The sequence below is a fragment of the Malaclemys terrapin genome, chromosome 9, assembly GCF_027887155.1.
Source record: "Malaclemys terrapin pileata isolate rMalTer1 chromosome 9, rMalTer1.hap1, whole genome shotgun sequence".
In the NCBI taxonomy this organism is placed as follows: Eukaryota; Metazoa; Chordata; order Testudines; family Emydidae; genus Malaclemys; species Malaclemys terrapin.
Window position 1 is genome coordinate 50,901,397 of NC_071513.1, and position 19,079 is coordinate 50,920,475.

General features: G+C 41.7%; 1 protein-coding gene across 6 annotated transcripts in view; it reads left to right on the top strand.

Moving 5' to 3' along the window:
* PAK2 (p21 (RAC1) activated kinase 2) overlaps positions 1-19,079 on the top strand; it is an 84,110-nt gene that overhangs the window by 36,068 nt on the left and 28,963 nt on the right. For all 6 annotated transcript variants that reach the window (XM_054038922.1, XM_054038919.1, XM_054038918.1 and 3 more), the window contains 7 exons: positions 4,100-4,310; positions 13,261-13,361; positions 14,013-14,163; positions 15,296-15,327; positions 15,900-16,004; positions 18,022-18,151; positions 18,978-19,041. In XM_054038922.1, coding sequence (XP_053894897.1) covers positions 4,124-4,310; positions 13,261-13,361; positions 14,013-14,163; positions 15,296-15,327; positions 15,900-16,004; positions 18,022-18,151; positions 18,978-19,041 — 770 coding nt within the window. In that variant the 5' untranslated portion in view covers positions 4,100-4,123. The remainder of the gene's footprint in view (positions 1-4,099; positions 4,311-13,260; positions 13,362-14,012; positions 14,164-15,295; positions 15,328-15,899; positions 16,005-18,021; positions 18,152-18,977; positions 19,042-19,079) is intronic.

Sequence of the window (19,079 nt, forward strand, 5' to 3'; positions counted from 1 at the left end):
TGCTTCTCCAGCCTTGGAGCAGAGAGGAAAGCCTGGGTGGCTGAGATCCCTGTCTCTCCCACAGCTGTGTTTGGAGGGCTCTTGTCAATTTCGATCAAAACATCAAAAATGCAAATTTTTCCATGAGAAGGTTTTCAAGAAAAATTCCCTTTTCAGGAGAACAAACAAAAATTTTTGCGTTACCAGCTGCCACTCAGAGCCTCATTTGGGGGATGACGGGGACACAGGAGGTAGAGAATCAGGGCTTTGGCCTTCCAGGAAAGCTTTTTTTAGTCCGTTTCACTGGGGGGAGTGAAATTGACAAGTGCCTTGCTGGCAGGCAGCTGCCGTTTCATTTTTTCCAGCAGAAATTTGAATTTCTTGGCAAAACTAAAATTTTCCCATAGAAACTTTTGGTTCTGCAGAAAAGGCATTTTTGTCAGAAAATCATTCAGATGAAAAATGTTCAATTAGCTCTGTTTGGCATGTCTTCAATCACACATAATTATTGACAATATTTGAAAACAATTAGGCCTATGCAAATTGATGTATCATTTTTATTCTAACAACATTCCATACAGACATCTGTCAAGTGGTGGTAAATTTGTTCTAAATAAATAGGGATTTAAAATAAAATCTGTTTTCTGCTAAATGGGTGTCCTCGAATCAATAGCACTAGGATTGTGAGTCTATGTATCCCCACCACCACAGATATGCACATTTTTATTAAAGTTCCATTAAAAGCTAGCCATAGAGAGTCGGCCCCTTGAGTTTCACCAATGTCATTTATTCCCAGCACATAAGATCTGGCATTATCAAGAGGCCTGAATGCAAATTTTTCTCCTGCTCTGCACTGTTTCTTTAATAGGGATTCATGCTGTTCCAACACCTTCCATTTTGCTAGAACCAGTATCTTCCATGAAAATCTTTTTGTGTACGCTCATCATCCCTACCTTGAAGTAATGAAATTTTGGAATTCTGTTGCCTCAGAATGTAGATGTTGGAAAAGACAGAGGGTCCTGCATACAGCTACGAACATCTGAAAGCATTGATAAACTCAGCAAACCTTTGGGCTTTGAAAAAGTCGCTTGAATCTCAACAACTAAATCTCCACTGTATTCAGATATTGCAACCATATCTATTCCTACCTCGTCAGAGAAAAGTGTCTGAAGAAAGATTCTTCTAGGTAGACATTATAGAGCATTGACAGCTGTCCCACATCAATCTCTCAGTAGATAGCAACTGTCCAATTTACCGTTCAGCTAGTACTAGTGCATAGTACTACCTGGCATTATAAAGATATTTGTAGAGAAACTATATTACTTAGATGTTTATGGCAACAATTAATTTAATATTTCAGACTACATGATATAAGACATTAGACTCTTGTGGTCTTTGAAGTGAGCTTGCTTTGTTTAGTAGTTAGGAACTGGCACTGTACAGACTCATTGGTGAGAGGCTAGATGATGGCAATCAGTTTATCGTTTCTCTGCCAAGAACATGTCAACCTACAAAGATGCTATAGAGCATAGTATCTGTGCTGTGAAAATAAGATGTGTTGATAAAAGATGTCTCACACATTTTACCCTGACTCCTTTAAATGCCCTACTGGTGTGTGCCTAGGATCAGTCAAGTTCCACCCCAGTATAGTAAAGTTTGCTGAACTGGATGAAGACCTATGAGGCATCCATTTTCCACATAGTTTTGGAGAGGGGGAAGAGAGGTGCTTGGCATGGTTTTCTTAGTGAAGACAGACAAAGAGTTGCAGGAATCACGAGGGTGCCATTTGCTTCTCGGTTATCACCAAGATGCAATTTGGTAAGCATTTTTCTTCACAGTGTATGTTTTCTATTAGTATGCTCCATATTTCATTATGAGTAGAGACAGTAAAAATCAGCAGGCTATTCTGGGGGGAAATCCTGTGTAGGTTTTCCCGAATGTGGAACTTCTCATCTAGGTTCTGGCTCTCCTTGGCCTTTCTCCATTTTCATATTAATGGAGGCATTTGAACATAAGGACACCACTGCTTTTTTTATAGAAATCCCGGTAGCAGCCAACCACTAGTAGCTCTCAACATTGTGCCTGTCTTCTAGCCCAGTTGTCTCAATTATCTGAATAATCAAGAAGCTAAGAGCATTGGTTTCTCTTTGTCTTGTAGGAGACAAGAAGCTCAATCTTGTCATTTGAGCAGCTCCTGTTTACTTTAACAGTTAAATGTTTCTTAAACAAAATGCTAAAGTCTTGGGAAATGAACAGTTCAGGGATCCTTCCTGTTGCTCGCTGCCTTTAATCCTTCATCACCTTGCGTTCATCCCACCTGGTTTATACTGCCCACCCAATTTTAACATTACCTCCTACAATTTGCAAAAATGCTTATCCACAAAAATCAGGTTATCAAATCTCATTTATTAAAAATCAATTTCAAACAACCTCTTAGTAATTGTGAATATACTTTTGCAAATTTTAGGCAATGTAACTCTGGGATAAGAGTGAGTGAAGGTTTATGAGCAGGGAAAATTGAATTGTCTGGGTCTCTAACTGTTCATTTGCATATTTTTTCATCCTTAACACCTTAATGCTTTTTTGCTTTAAATAAAATGTGTACATTGTACAATCAGTTCAAGCAATCAAGCCTTTTGGGATCCAGCTGAATATAAGGCACTATAGAAATGCAAGGCTATTATCGCCATCACTTGTGGAAATCCCACCATGCAAAATTTCCTGCTGAAGAATAATAAAAAATTGTTTCAGAATGCTCCCAAGTTTGAATATTTTCTTAATTGACATATGTTTCGGTATTGGATGTAAATACTTCAGTAATCATAGCTGCTCTTCAGTCTGGGTCAATTACTATTTGCTGAGAGCGCACCTTTCATTCAAGAATCTTAAAGCATTTCCCAGAGATAAGACCCATTTTACAGACTGGAAAATGGAAGCAAAATGACTTTCAGTAGTGGAACTGGCTGGTTCCAGATGCCACTTATTACTGATGTATATTAAGCCACTTCCAGCCTCATCCATAAGACAGTTGAGGGATTGTTTTTGAGTCCTGACATGCTTTTGAGGTAGAGTTCTGTCACATTTAATCAATGGTTATTTTGGAAGAACCCAGGGTAGCTTTTCTTGCCAGGTTTTCTTTCAGACATTCCTTTTCCATTGAATAGGGGTAGTGTCTTGTAAGGGATTTGTACTGGAGGTGTTGCTTCTAGGGTGCATATAAAAATTCTTTCTATTTGTATCATTCATAATTGGTGGCTGCTGGAATTATTGTAATTGGTCTTTTCCTTATCTGTCTTCTGTGACCCTGTTTAGTTTGACTTTTTGACTTGGTTTACTTTTGAGACTTTTCTTGCAGTCTGAGGTACCAAGAAGGGTGGTGTCCAGTCAGCATATGTAAAAGTAGGCCATTCAAAAGTAGGTAGTAGCAAATGTGCTGCTAGGTGGAGAGGAGGAACACTATTTTCATTAAATATCTACTTTAGTGTTAGCAAAGTGCTTGTCACTGTGTGAAACCTAAATGCTGTCCCTGCCCCAAAGAGCTTGCATTATAAATAGGCTTGGCGGAATTCATTTAAACAGAAATCAATGTTTGGTTTTAAGCATTTTGATTATTGATTTAAATTTTCAAAGTTGCAGGAAATTATGGTGGGGTCAGACAATAATTATTTAACAGTAGATGTTGAGATTCAAAAGGTTAAAACTTTATAACAGTTGAGAAACACAAATCAACACCACATTTCAAAATATACAAAATAAATATCCTTAAATCAAACTCTAAGTACTCAAGCAGCGTTTTCCTTTCTTTGCCTATCTGTAAATTTTTATTATTGATGAAAATATATTTGTCAGTTTGTGTATGGTGAAATTGACATTTACGACACCTAGAGATAAAAATATCCTTTCAAGCCTAATTATAAAATGGATAAGAAAAGACTTGGAGATTTAGATGATGGTGTTAGCTTAGTTAACATGCCTAGTACACTTCCAGTGGAAATGCATCCTTCTTCCTTTGTAGTAAGTTTTGCTGGCAATTTGGAAGGAATCCGGCATTTGTTTCTAGTGCTTTGTTACCTTACATTTGCCAGTCATGTTTATACTTGTTTCTTATTTTCCATTTCAGGGCTTTGTCTAGCCATTAAGAGCCATGTCTGATAACGGAGAACTGGAAGATAAGCCACCAGCCCCTCCCGTCCGAATGAGCAGTACTATCTTCAGTTCAGGGGGCAAAGACCAGTTGTCTACCAACCACAGCTTGAAACCCCTGCCCTCTGTACCAGAAGAGAGAAAACCTAGGAACAAAATAATCTCCATCTTCTCTGGCACTGAAAAAGGTAAGATATCTCAGAGCAGGCAAAACAACCTTCCATGAGTACTGGATACGTTTCCCCTTGCTCTTTCATTAGGCTGTACGAGTGTTGCAGACACTCAAAGAAGTCCCTGATATGAAGATTAGTGTGAATCAGATCTCATTATTCTAGTCTTTCCAACTGCAGATAGTACCTCCTTTAAGGAAGTCCTAATGTCCAGGATACACGTTTGATTTGGCTAAGAGGAAACTTTCCTTTGCAACTGGAGGCCCTTGAACGTGGACTGTTGGGGGGGAACACTATAACTAAATTGGTAGCTGGCAGAAAAAACCTCCAAAATAAAATTCCATTCTACCATCTTAAATCACCCTTCAGAAAACCCCTTTTACTTTCTGCTCCCCTTACTGTTCATAGCGTCTGCTTTTTGTCTCTAGTCCTACACTTGGGTTATAAGCCCTTTTTGTTATGTACATGTACAGTGCAGTGGGTCCCTGGTCCTCGATCTCCTTTTGGAGCCTCTGTGTGCCACTGCAATGCAAATAAATAACGAACTAGCCTTCCTTCTTCCACATGCACCCCATTTATAAAATTGTATTTGAGCAAGATCTTCCCAAAGCCTAATAAGTTACAGCCCTGGAAGTTCGTTTTAGCCTTAACTTAAATTTCCCTGCATTTCAGAACCATAGGGGAAAAAAATTAAAATCACAAAATTAATTTGCTAACAGAATATATACCAAATAAATCCGGTTACACAGTGTAACCTGAGTCTCCTTTAGACATAATATATATCGTTGGGCCTTTTAGAATGTAATTGATTTTTTGCATGGGTGTTTTCCTTTGGAGATTATTACTATATCTGCTAAGTGTGTGTTTAAAAAATATTAAAGCCTGTACAAATATCTGAGAATTAGAAATTGTCACTGTAGAGGAGCAAATATTTAGACATTAAAATAGAGCTATTTTAAATGTATTGGCATCAGTGTGGTTGGATTTTGTGGGTGAGGGACTAGAGTAACATGTTACTATCTGATATTACTAGGAAACCAGTTTTAGCCTCACTGTTTTTACTTCCATTTAATATATTTAATTCGACTACCTTCTGGTTCTGTTCTTCCCCTCCCTGCTTCTTCTTATGCCTGATATACCCAACGGGACTGTTTCAATCATGCTGATACAGGTTTCATCACCTTGCTTGGAGAGACTTTGTTCCTCTAATGATTTATTCACCATATTGAGTCTTTTCCCCTAAGGCAGTTCTTACTTCACTCATCTATCTGTCCCAATAGCAGTCAGTCTGTGACTATGCTTTACCTCATAGAAGAAACCCCAGAGGCAGGATCATGCATATTCATAAGATGGCTTTCAGTATTCTTCTGGAATTTCTCTACAATGGATAACAGGCATTAACCTTTGGGAATGGAGTATGTATTCTGGAATAAGGTCACTTTTATTCTGGAATAGTGTCCAGACAAGTGAGTCATCCAGCAGCTGTGGTGGTCAGTTTCCCTGTGTAGACAAGTCCTCAACAGTTAAGGCCTTGTCTACACTAAAGGGAAAAGTCGATCTAAGCTGTGCAACTTTAGTTACGTGAATAGCATAACTCAAATTGGCATCGCTTAGATCTACTTACTGGAGGGTCCACACTACACTGTGTCAACGGGAGATGCTCTCCCGTCAACTGCCCTTACTCTTCTTGATCTGGTGGAGTACCGGAGTCGACATCTCAGCAATCGGCGGTTGATTTAGCAGATCTTCACTAGATGTGCTAAATCGACCCCTGGTGGACCGATCGCCGCAGCATCAATCCCGGCTGTAGAGGAGACAAGCCCAGTGGGGTGAGGTAAGTCTGAAGGGACAAGTGTGGTGACAAACTTCTGCTGCTGATTATGGGTGATGGATGGTGACGGGACCAAAACCTCCATGCTGATGGGAAGGGAACAGACCTCCCAGCTACTCATTGGTTGATTAAGTGAGCTGAGGGAGAAGGGCAACTTCTGAATACTGCATATGGAGGATGGGGGCATGGTGTTAACTTCAGGTCACTTCCAATGAGACAGACAAAACCTTACAAAACTTTTAAGGAACTGGGTCTTTTTTCAGTCTGAGGATTGGGTTCAGTGCCTTTTGTCTGCTGCAGGCCCCAGCTTGATCCACTATTACTACAGAGATCAATATTTTACCATTATGATGGCAATAGTGGCAGCACATGTCAGGTACTGTTGTGAAGGACACAGTATAAAAACCTGGGTAGAATAGCATCCTCCCTCATCTAACCTAGCAGCTGGGGCACTGCCTGTAGGCTTGATTTGCTTATCTGACATTTGCACATATGCCTTCACCTGAGTACTTGCAACCCCCCTCCTTCAAACAAGAATGAAAGGTATTACAATAGTAAGACCCCCATGGGAGGAAAGACCACTCATGTTTGGATTGGCATAGAACAGTGAAAGACCCTCATTAAATTACAAAGTGTAATTGGGTTGAAGCATCATTTAAAGTGGAGAATATAAAGGGCCCCCCGCCCCATGTGACCAACTGGAGCCATGTTCTCCCTCACTGCTCATGCTCCCCCAGATATTCTGTAGCTGTTTACCATATATAAAAAAATAGGTGCCGACTTACAGTAACTCCTCACTTAAAGTCGTCCCGGTTAATGTTACGTTGTTGATCAATTAGGAAACATGCTCATTTAAAGTTGTGTAATGCTCCCTTCTAACGTCGTTTGGCAGCCGCCTGCTTTGTCTACTGCTTGCAGGAAGAGCAGCCCGTTGCAACTAGCTGATGGGGGCTTGGAACCAGGGTGGACCGGCAGCCCCCCTATCAGCTCCCCACTCCCCTAAATTCCCTGTGCAGCAGCTGCCTAGCAGGCTAGCAATTGCAGCTGTCCCTCCCCCCACTGCCATGTGCTGCTCCTGCCCTATGCCTTGGAGCTGCTCCCTGAGACTCCTGCTTGCTGTACGGGGGGGAGGGAAGGAAGAGGGGGGCTAATGTCAGGGTGTCCCCCTCCCCTCTGCTCCTGCACCCCGCTTACCCCATCTTCCATAGAGCAGGGGGGACACACCAGGGCTCAGGACGGAGGGAGCTTGGAGGGAGCTTGCAGCAGCTGCGGCCTCAGCAAGCTGATCTAATTAACAAGGGAGTGTACTTAAAGGGGAAATGCGCATATCTCCCTCCATTCCTGCTGCCTTGTAGAGCGAGAGAGAGTTAACTCTTGAGGCCTTGAGGGCTCAGCCAATTGCTAGTTCATCATTTGACAGTAAGGGAAATATCCCGTCCTCTGACTCCTCTACCTCAACCAAGCTTCACAATCATAATCACTGTGTACCAGTATTAAATTGTTTGTTTAAAACTTATTGTGTGTGTGTGTGTGTGTGTGTATATATATATATATATATTTGTATATATCTATATCTCTCCCCGGACATGTCCGGCTTTTTAGTTGTAAATTGCTGTCCGGGAGGATTTTTTAAATATCTAAAAACATCCAGAAAATACGGACATATGATAACCCTACCCACTGCCCCCTCTCCTCTTGGGGTGTCAGCTCACTCAGCCTGCGGATTGCAACCCCCCCATGCTCCTGCAACCCTGCGCCCCACGGCTTGGAGTGGTGGCGTCTCTGCAGCCAGCTGCTGCTGCGGGGAACCCGCGGTTGCTTCTCCCTCCTCTGAGCATCCCCTGCAGCTCTGGCATAGTCTCAGTCTCTCCCCCCCCCCCCCCCTCCATCCTGGCTGTGCAAGGAGCCCCCCCCCCCTGCTAGTGGTCCGTGCAGCCGGGGCTGCCCCCCCCCCCCCCCGACAGAGCCGCTGCCCGGGGGCGGGTCCCGGCACAGGGGAAAGTTTCTCAGCACGCGGCGGCGGCGGGTCCCAGGAGCCCAAGCTCCCCCACCCAGGAAGGGCCCGCGCTGCAGCATCTCCCGCAGCCTGAGCTGCCGCAGCTTCGCCAGGTCAGGCTGGGAGGGGGGTGGAGGCTTCCCGGAGGGAGGTGAAGGGTGGAGGACTCTGAGGTGGGGGGGATTCTGAGGGTAGGGGGCTATGGGAGGGAGTGGCGGGCTCTGAGGCAGGGGCTGTGGAGGGGGTGGGCTATGGGAGGAGGTGGGGAAATGAAGGGTAGGGGTTATGGAGGGAGGTGAAGGGGAGGACTGAGGTGGGGGTGCTGTGGAAGGTGGTGGGGGCTGTGGAGAGTGGGGGTGCTGCGGACGGCAGGCTCTCAGGAGAGGGGGTACTGAGACAGGAGAAGGCTGAGGATGGGCCCTGTGGAGAGTGGGTGGCTCTGGGATGAGGCCTGGGGGGGTCCGGCGGGCGGGTGGAAGGCGGCTCTGGGGTGAGGCCTGGGGGGTCCGGCGGGTAGGTGGGCGGGAGGTGGCTCTGGGGTAAGGCCTGGGGGGTCTGGCAGGCAGGCGAGGGGCGGCTCTGGGGTAGGGTTACCAGATGTCCGGATTTTCCCGGACATGTCTGGCTTTTTGGTCCTCAAATCCCCGTCCAGGAGGAATTTCCAAAAAGCCGGATATGTACGGGAAAATAGGGAGGCATGGTAAGGGGACCGCCTCCTCCCCAGGCTCCAACTTTCCCGGCTCCCGCCGCTCTCCACCACAGTGGGGACCAAAGCAACTTCCCCAGCGCAGCAGCAGCCGGGGGGTGGGAGGGAGGAGGGGGAATGTGGGGTGCTCAGGGGAAGGGGCGGAGTTGGGGTGGGGCCAGGGCCCTGTGGAGTGTCCTCTTTTTGCAGTATTGAAATATGGTAACCCTTTCTATTTTTTATATAAAAATATAAAGTCTTTTGTCTGGTGAAAAAAATTTCCCTGGAACCTAATCCCCTCATTTACATTAATTCTTATGGGGAAATTGGATTAGCTAAAAATCGTTTAGCTTAACATTGTAGTTATGTTCCCGAAAAATGCGACTTTAAGTGAGGAGTTATTCTACCTAGTTGCCAAGGGATGCTCCACCCCAGGTCCTCCCCCGCTCCACCCCTTCCTCCAAGCTCCTTACCCACCTCTTCCTGCCCCTGCTCCTCTCCCCCTCCCCCAGTGCCTCCTGCATGGGTGGAACAGCTGGGAGGGAGGGGAAGGAGCTGATTGGCAGGGGCTGCTGGCATGCTGTAGGGGAGGCGCTGACCTGTCTTACTGTTTTGTTTTGTTTTTTTTCCCCTGTGGGTATGGATTTGGTGCATCTATCCATCCGCCAACTCTGTACCCACAGGAAATTTTTATATATATATTTTTTTAATATATATATAATGTGTTTTGAGAAACTCGTGTTAGGGGAGCTGTGGATCAGGAACCCCATGACACAATACACAGCAACTTGCTTTCCTTTGATCAGTCTCTGTTCCCTTGTTTAGGAAACATGATTACATTATTCTAATGGCTTTTACTAGAGCGTTTCATCTTCCATCTGTTTGAAAGTAAAATCAGTCTGTACATGTATTTTAGAGCACTTTAAAATATAACTCTTAAACCAGAAAATTTGATCTCCAAACATAACTTCCAAAAGAAGCCCCTGCAGAATGCAGGCAAAGAACAAGGAGCATGCATAAGACACTTAAAAACTGCCAAGGGTAGAGTTTGAACTCATGCCACCTGGTTGTAGCTCGGGTTCAATGACCACATGTCATCTTGAGCCACCCAGTTACTGTGATGACAGATTGCCTGGAAAACAATTTGCTGCATATGCACATTTCTGCCTTTTAGACACGTCAGCATGGCATGCCCTGACCTCGAATTACAAATGTTACTCTTAATAACATCTTCAGTAAAATCCTCTCCCACTCAGAGGAATAGTGAGTGCCCTGCCTTAGCTGAGGTAAATCCTGAGCGATTGAGATCAGTTTGTGGGCGATCAGAGCCTTCGTTTAAGGTGTGTACAAAACAAATTAGAAGAACAAAGTGATTTTTATAAAATGCCGGGTTTTTCAAGAGGTGTGTAACTTAAGATCCCAGATTTGGAACGCTAACCCTACCCCTCACCTCCACGAGGGACTGCAAATTTCAAGACAGTCCTCAGTGTGAGGATGTAGAGCATGTAGAATTAATTCTTTTAAAAAGTAATGGACTCTCAACCTTAATTCCAACACTCCGCTATAATTATAGCGCCTCTAGTGTGGTGCAGTCCTGTCAAAATAAGTATATTTGATGTGTTCACTCAGCTTTGGTGTTCTACTTGTTGCTTTTTTAAGTGATCGTCCTTGGAATAAGTCAGAACAAGCACATACCGTGTCATGTTTTCATGCGAGCCAGAAACTGCAGAAGTTCTTTGCCATATCACTTAGCTCTGTATAGTGTTAAAATCTTGCAATAGGAAAATAAGCATTCTATACTTTGGCTCCAGACATTTGGTCATGCTAATGTATATTGTGCGTATTTGCTGGCTTTCTTGTGGGGAATATTTATTAGTGACTGAGCTAAGATTCCTTCAGTGTAATTTGGGGCATTTTTAGTGTGGGTTTTTTTTATATATTTTATAATCCGGGGTTGTGGTTTTCTCCAGGATTTTACATTTCTGCTTGTTTTGCTCCCCATTAGCACCACCTTGAAAGATCCCATATTTTAACCTCCATCTGAGTAGTGCTGTGTACATGTCTTGCTCTCAAGCCTTTCAACCATGAGGGTAATTGGAAAATGGCCTGAGGTGTGCTGTGCTCCCTCCTCTCCAGAGGCTCAGAACACTACTAATTCTGCAACACTCTAAGCTACTGTTAGCGCTGAGAATAAGGGGCCATATCTTAAACTGATTTGTGGTTTGAAACACAGGAATCACACTGTACTAAAGAGAGTCCCTTTTAAATACAGAACTGTAATGCAAATATAATCAGAGGTTCAGAAATAGTGTGGCCTCACAGTGGCCTTGTTAATGGAGCCTCAAGTACCTGCTGCCAAAGTGTGACTCATTGATCCAGCCTCTTGGCTCAGTTCTGCTGCCTGCATTTGTTTAATGTGTTTCTGTGGTCTGTTATTTCTGTGGGTGGAGCAATGGTTCTTAATGTTTGCCCAGTGTACTAATAAGATGTATATTTGATTGAAAGAAGAAGGGTTTATTTGTGTAGCACATGCCTGGGGATTTAAACACGAAGTTATGTCCTCTAGAAGCCATCAAATGCTTCAGACCAAGAGTGTTTCTAAGGAACATAAGTCATTTTCTGTTTCCACATAATTAGCAGCAAAAGGTTGGGCAAGGAGTGATGCTCTAATGCTTTCATATAAAGAGAAAATCAGGTTTTCCTAAGCCTTTAGTTGAAGTAATTTTCTTTATAAGAGCATTTGACAATCCATTTACATTTTGGCTTCCAGACCTGTGCAGCCATATTAAAGATATCCTGTTTATAACAGCAATGTCTTTCCAATGTATTGTGTAGCTCTAGGCAGGCCACATGGCTTTTCAGTGCTAAGTATAGTTTTTAATTCCCTTTCCTTTCCTGTTAGTGTGAGGGTCTGTACGGTTAGAAATACAGTAAAAGCTGGTAATTACAAACAAATCCTCAGATGGCTCCATGTTTGAATGAATACCCAACTGTGAAACCCCCAGTGGATAAAGTCTTATTTTTATTAACTGTTGTCTGGACCACTTCGCTCAACTGTAGCATGTGCTGTTCCCCATATTTCTGCATCTCCGTAGACACATCACGGTTAAAATTGAGGTGGTGCTACTTGAGTTGCTTATAACTTAACTTTTTTATTTATTTATTTATTTCCTGGACTGAAATTTGATGATGATCCTTAGTCTTGAGGTGATTTTAAAACAAAGTAAACAAACACTGCAGCTCAAATTATATTTATTTTAAAATTTCTTTAAAATTTATAGCGTCCCCTTCACTGAGAAGCTTATTTTGTTTGGAAACTTGTAAAGCAACAATTAAGTCAGACAGAAATAGGTATTTAAAAATGGGTGCTGTGCATGCACTGTACTTCATTTATTATAATAAGCACAATGTGGCATTATTACTAGATTTATGCACACTAGAATAAATTCAGCTGTTTATCAGTAAGTGGACCTAGTGTCAGAATCTGCAGTCGTTTCCAAAATCACACATTGAACATATCTGATGGTAGGTCAGGCTCCCCCATGCCCTGCTACCCAGTCCCCTCTCTGCAAAGAGATCTTGAAAGCCTCACCCACCCCCATTTCTCCCTACACTAGGGAGTGACCACTAAAGGACACGAACTCTTCCTGGGAGGAAGTGGGGGGTAGTGGAAGCAGCAGTCAGTATACCTGTCAGTGTTTCTGGTTTACCTGTGGTGTCACCATCTTAATTGTGGGTACATTTTTGTTTAAAGGAGACCTGATAATTTGTGGAGGAGATGGTATAAAAATGGACCTTGAGCAGAGTATGGGCAGCTTAAAAAAAAAAGGGGGGGGGGTAACAAGGGAACTGATTTGTATTTAGTATTTTAATTTAAAAATATAAACAAAAAGGGTAGAGGCAAAGATTTTTGTTAAAAGCCTGAAATTAGACAGCAATGGAAATAACCTAATAGTTTGTTTAAGAACATAGCTAATTAAAAATGTAATTGAATCTGATTACGGCTATACACATAGTTCATCGAACTGCATGATCTTATACCTATTAATCTTCCTGATTCATCACCCTTTCCTGTGGCTTGTTAAACCCACTTTTGTATCTTGTCTTAAATTAGGTACTCTTTGAGGCTGGAGAGACTTATGTTTTTGTACAGCACCTGTCACAGTGGGGTCCTGATTCTGATTCAGGTTTTGAGTGCTACTACAATATAAATAACAACTTTCAATGCAATGAATTAGCAATTCTTACATTGAAACTTAAACTAAAATTAAAATGTTGCAGGACAGTCTGCTCCATGCATTTATGAAATGTTCATGTCCAAATTTCAGAATAAATAAAAAGGATATATTACACCTCAAAGATTATCATTGTATTAAACAGGGACAATGGGGATCTTCTATCTTGTGACTGAACCTTCTCTGAATTTAAGTGGATGGTTTTCAATGTCATCTTTTAGGAAGCAAGAAAAAGGAAAAGGAAAGGCCAGAAATTTCTCCTCCATCAGACTTTGAACACACCATCCATGTTGGCTTTGATGCGGTTACTGGAGAATTCACTGTAAGTATACCTGTCCTAGAACTGTTCAGAAAGCCATAAGGTTCCTTGCTGAAGTGAGGAGAATTTGTCACTTAAGAATAAGGTGTAAGTTAATCTGTTCCTCTCCATCACAAGTCATTTACAATGCCTACCACACCGAGACCTTGGTTGGCCTCATAGGTGTTACTGCAATATAAATGTTTAATATTAGTCACTGGAATCCTGATGCTTTACTTTATACCACATGGGAGAACCCTTTAGTGAGAATTCCTATTAGCCTGTAGAAAAATGAAGTAGCCCCTTTGGTTAGTTCACTTCCATTTACAATAGATATGTACATAGAAAATCAGACTGAGTGATGAATGGGGAATTTAATGTACCTCATCAGGAGAGGGTGTATGTAGGGACAGGGGCTGCAAGGTACACAACTTCTTCCTACAGTGCCCCAGTAGGCCAGAAGACCTGATAGAGCTATTGAATGTTTGTGCTAGCTTAGCTGAAGGCTTGGTTTATATTGTCACCTACACATGTTCAACTCAGTGACTGAAACCCCCACCACATCTGAGTCACTTAGAGTCACAGATTAATGCTTACATGTGGAAAGAAAATTCATTCTGATTTTTTTTTAAATGACTTAAAAATATTAAGTATTAAGGTTGTTTTCTGTTTCAGGGAATGCCAGAGCAATGGGCTCGATTGCTACAGACCTCAAATATCACCAAGCTAGAGCAGAAGAAAAACCCTCAGGCTGTACTAGATGTGCTGAAATTCTATGACTCCAAAGACACTGCAAAACAGAAGTACCTGAGCTTCTCCGCTCCAGGTGAGAGACAAGTACATACGAGACATTCAGAGGAAGAGTTTGGTTCTTACAATCCAGTCTGCTCTTCCCTGTACGTCATTACTTAGAATTGGGAAGGTAGGCCCATGCCAAAGGCTCAAACTAGTATCTAATGAGTAAGGGACACTCATAAATAAAGGTTCCACTAAAGTTGCACTCTTTGTCCAGTCAATTTCCTGTTTCAGGTGGGTAAGAGAACAAATGGAACAGGATAATTCAAAATGGCAGTACCAGTCAGCTAAAATCAATTAATTAATGACCTGTCTTTATGAAGCTAGAACTATAAGACTATGATTAACTGGTTAAGTTCACTCCCATTATCTCTAGTCAGAACATGCTTTTGGGCAATTACTGTGCAGTAACTTGCATTGGCTCAACTTTCCCAAATGATAGTTTTGGGATAGCTCAGTGGTTTGAGCATAGGCCAACTAAACCCAGGGTTGTGAGTTCAATCCTTGGGGGGGTGCATTTAGGGATCTGGGGCAAAAATCTGTCTGGGGATTGGTCCTGCTTTGAGCAGGAGGCTGGACTAGATGACCTCCTGAGGTCCCTTCCAACCCTGATATTCTATGATTCTATGATAGGACCAAAGGTTCAGTGTAACTTGTCTACAACTTGCATTAGAAGTGATAGGTGTGTGTGGGTGGCTGGGAAAAACGTTTGATTGTATTTTTCCAGTGTATGTGGTTCCTTTTAGCTGTTTAAATCAAAAAGATTTCCACTGTAAAAATAGCCTGGTGATAGGGGTTTTTCACATCTTTGCCTTATCAGTTTGGTCATAATCTTCTCTTTCATATGCACATCAAAACCAGTGCACAATTTGACAAAACAGTCTCCACTCAGGTGAGATCCAGTCATGTAGCAAGTCAGGATTTGAAATATATATTGCCTGACCTGTGGGGGGAAGAAGGTTTTGTAACACCTGTCTGCATCTAGTCAGGGAAATTGATGTTTCATTCATCAACCATGAAAATTCACCTGGTTGGAAGCAGGGAAATCTCATGAACTGTCCAGAATTCCTGATGTGTTGCTCATGTTTTCTAGAAAGTCCACTTTTATTATTTATTATTCCACTAATTATTTATATTCACTTATTACTCTTCTTGCTGTTTAGAAAAAGATGGTTTCGCTTCAGGAACACCAGCAGTAAGTGTATTTATTATTGCTTGCACTGTTCCAGGCCTACTCAATTAGTGGTTTTTTTTAATTAAATTAAAACTCATATTATATACTTCATAATAAATTTAGTAACATTTTATTGAATTATATTTTTTAACCAACGTTTCCCACAGGAAACAAAATGCCCAGTAGGTGGTTTAGTTTTAAGGATGTTTACGAATTGTGTGTCTGTTAAATGCTTTCCATGGATGTCTATTTCTTATTTAAAGAATGGTGAGAAATACTTAACATATGCTTCTGACAACTTAGAGTAGTAGAAGAGGTAATTTAAATATTCAGATATTTCTTTTTTAATAAAAGTATTGTTAAAATATTCCAATGAAATGTAATAAACTGAATATTGTAATAAATGTAGTGAGACGCTTATGTCTCTCAGCATACTTAATTTAGTTCTAAATGACTAAGAATTCCTGGATCCCCATTCTAAAAATGCCTTAAAACTCATAAGCTGTTTACAATTTTGGGGAAAAACAACAGCTTTGCTTCTAGTTTATAAATACTTTATTTCCCCTTTATTCCATTCAATAACAAAAATATAGCCCAATGCCAAAGGTTCAGAGCCCTCAACAGCAGTAGCAGAAGATGACGATGATGAAGAGGTTCCTCCTCCGGTTATTGCCCCTCGACCAGATCATACAAAATCAGTGAGTTTTTTTTTTTTTTTTAATTTACTCTGGTATTTTTGCTTTTTTTTACATTACTTTCTGGTCTGTCTATTGCAGGCCTCTTCCCATGGTCCCTGCCCACACCAGATTGGGGAAGGTTATTCTTTGCAAAATGTCACTTTATTTATATTAATTTTATTTTAGTAGTCATGTTTTTTCCTAACTATAGCTAGCTCCCAGGTACCAGTTGGACCATGAGTATCCAAGTTAGTGCTATATTTTGGAGGGCTGCATTGAAAAAATCCCAAATTCATTTCCTCATCCTCTAAAACACCTTATAAGGAGGATCATTACAAAACTTTACCAATGCACCTAGAAAATCCCAGATATTGTGGGTAATGTACGTTTTAAAAAAACTTAAACTCACATACACCTCTACCCCGATATAACGTGGCCGTGGGGTGCCAAAAATCCCTACTGTTATAGCTGAAACCCCGTTATATTGGGGTAGGGGCAGCAGGGCTCTGGCGGTGATTTAAAGAGCTCTGGGCTCCTGCCGCTGCGGGGAGCCTGGGTCCTTTTAAATCGCCGGCGGAGCCCCGCTGCCGCAGCCCCGGAGTAGGGGTGGCAGGGCTCCAGCGGTGATTTAAAGGCCCTGGGCTCCCTGCAGCAGCCAGAGCCCCGGGCCCTTTAAAGCGCCGCCGGAGCCCCACTGCTACCGCGCTATATGCTAACCCGTGTTATATCAGGTCGTGTTATAGCGGGGTAGAGGTGTACTGTGTGCTTGATTTTTTTTTTTCTATTAAACATTATCCCATCACAAAAAACCCTCTGCATTGTAGTTGTCCGGGAATTTATTCCACCAACAAGAATATTATTAGTACTAAATTTTACATGTGAGAACTTAACACTTAAGTTCTTAGTTAAGCTTTAGCACCATCTTTAACTCCCCCACCCCAACCTCTCTCCAGAGACCCTCCCTATGCTCCTATAAAGGCCAGATATCATCTTCTCTTCCACTGTTGCCTTGTTTTGTCTGAAGGGTAGGTATGGAATGTATACAATGTTCACAGAATATTGCTTTAAGGAATAGGCCACGTGACATTTAAATAAGGATATAGGTGGAACATTACATGTCTAAAGATCTGTAAATATTGCCACATTAGCAAGTATAACTGTCAATTTATGCAGTTTTTCAAATGATGAACAGTTAGATAGTTTAGGGGAGACCCATGTACAAATCTGAACTATCTTCTGCTCCCCAAAACCAAAAGATTGGGTTGTGCAAAGGTATCTACTGCATCTTCATTTTCCTATAGCTCACTACTTCACAAAATCTCCTTTCAGATTTGTCCCATAGTTAAATAAAGAGCAGTTTCCATCCTCTTTGATGATGGGTGGGCATCATGTAATGTGAGGAGAGACTGAAGAAATAAGAGAAAATGTACAAAGGATGAAGTGGCAGTCAAACCCTACCCTCTATTCCAGCATATGGTGTAATAAGGACATCCTATTAGAGAACAAATGAGTAGAAAGCCTTCCCTCCACCCCGCAAAAAAAGTGGAGGTTAGACTAATGTGCTTCGTAATGTCTGTATTTCCAACTAAGCTTTCAAATTAGCAGTTTATGGAGGTGAGTACCACACTATGTAGTTCACGCTTCTGCAGTGTTTGAAGAGATTTCCACCTAGTCTGGCAGAGCAAAGCAATGATGTACCAAAATACACTGTAGAACAGTTTTTGCAATGAGTCCCAGCTGTAGAAACTATAGAAGCCAGAGGCATCAGGGATCTCTTTCCAGAGTAAATCGACCCCTAGCCATCTGCGCTGTCCAGCAAGTCTACAGGTCAGTCTTTCAGAATCAAGTAGTGTTGCAGTCACGTTGGCTAGTATTCAAAAGCAGCAATTCTCAGAACAAGTAGCTCCTGGTTTCAAAAGTTTTAAGTGAAACAATGGTAGTGGTCAGATAAGAATTTATGGTAGTTTTGAACCTGAAAGTCAGTGGTCGCAAAGAGAACTCTGAGCTCTAATAGTGAATGTTCTTTCTTTCCCCACAGATTTACACACGGTCTGTAATTGACCCTATCCCTGCACCAGCTGGTGACACTTGTGATAGTGCTGCCAAGTCAGCTGACAAGCAGAAAAAGAAGACCAAAATGTCAGATGAAGACATCATGGAAAAGCTACGTGAGTTGTATTTTTTTTAAAATACAAATTCCAGTATTGATGCTAGTTATCAGTAATTCTCTTATTTATATTGGAGGGCTCTGTGCAGACCTCATCAGCACATTGCTTTGAACTGATAATATCTATTGGAGTCTTTACAGAAAAGACTGCAGGTATCAAATCAGCATGATGTATGAACTGAGGCCATTATAAAACAATCTGTACAGATGCTTGGTTGTAGTTTCTGTTAACCAGAAAATGGAGACAAATGATTAAGTCTTTTGACGAAGCCATCATCCCCATTTTTCATATAAGGGTGATGTAATCCAAATACTTGGTTATTTTCTGTCATCTGCTAGGTGGGAGGAACTGTATTCAGGCATCTGGACTGGTTTTGAAGAATGGAAATTAACAAGTAAACAAAATTTCCCTGTTTGGCCCTAAAACAGCTTCAATGTCGCACTTGTGGCATGGTGATCAGCTTCTACGGAGCTGTTCCTTTTAGTGCAGAATACAGTGGATTTTTGCTGTTACTAATTCCATAACCTTCATAGATGCACTCATTCACCAAACCAATGCCATTGTCTAGCACAAAGGAGGCAATGACTTAGTTTAAAATAGGCAGTACAATTACTGGATTTATTACTGATTCATCCCACAAAGGTTTTACAAGTCACAAACATCATACAGAAGAATATCATTTAATTGAAGTGCAGTTCAGTATAAAAAGTTATTTTTATGACCATAAGAATCAAAAGAAAAAAGTACACATTGTACTCTAATAAAAAGTGAAGAATGCTCTCTTAAATCACTGGTTGGTTTTATGTTTTGTGTGGATTTTTTTTAGGGACTATTGTGAGCATAGGAGATCCCAAGAAAAAATACACCAGATATGAAAAAATTGGGCAGGGGTGAGTATTTGTAGAGCTGTCCAAAATTTTTCAGTGAA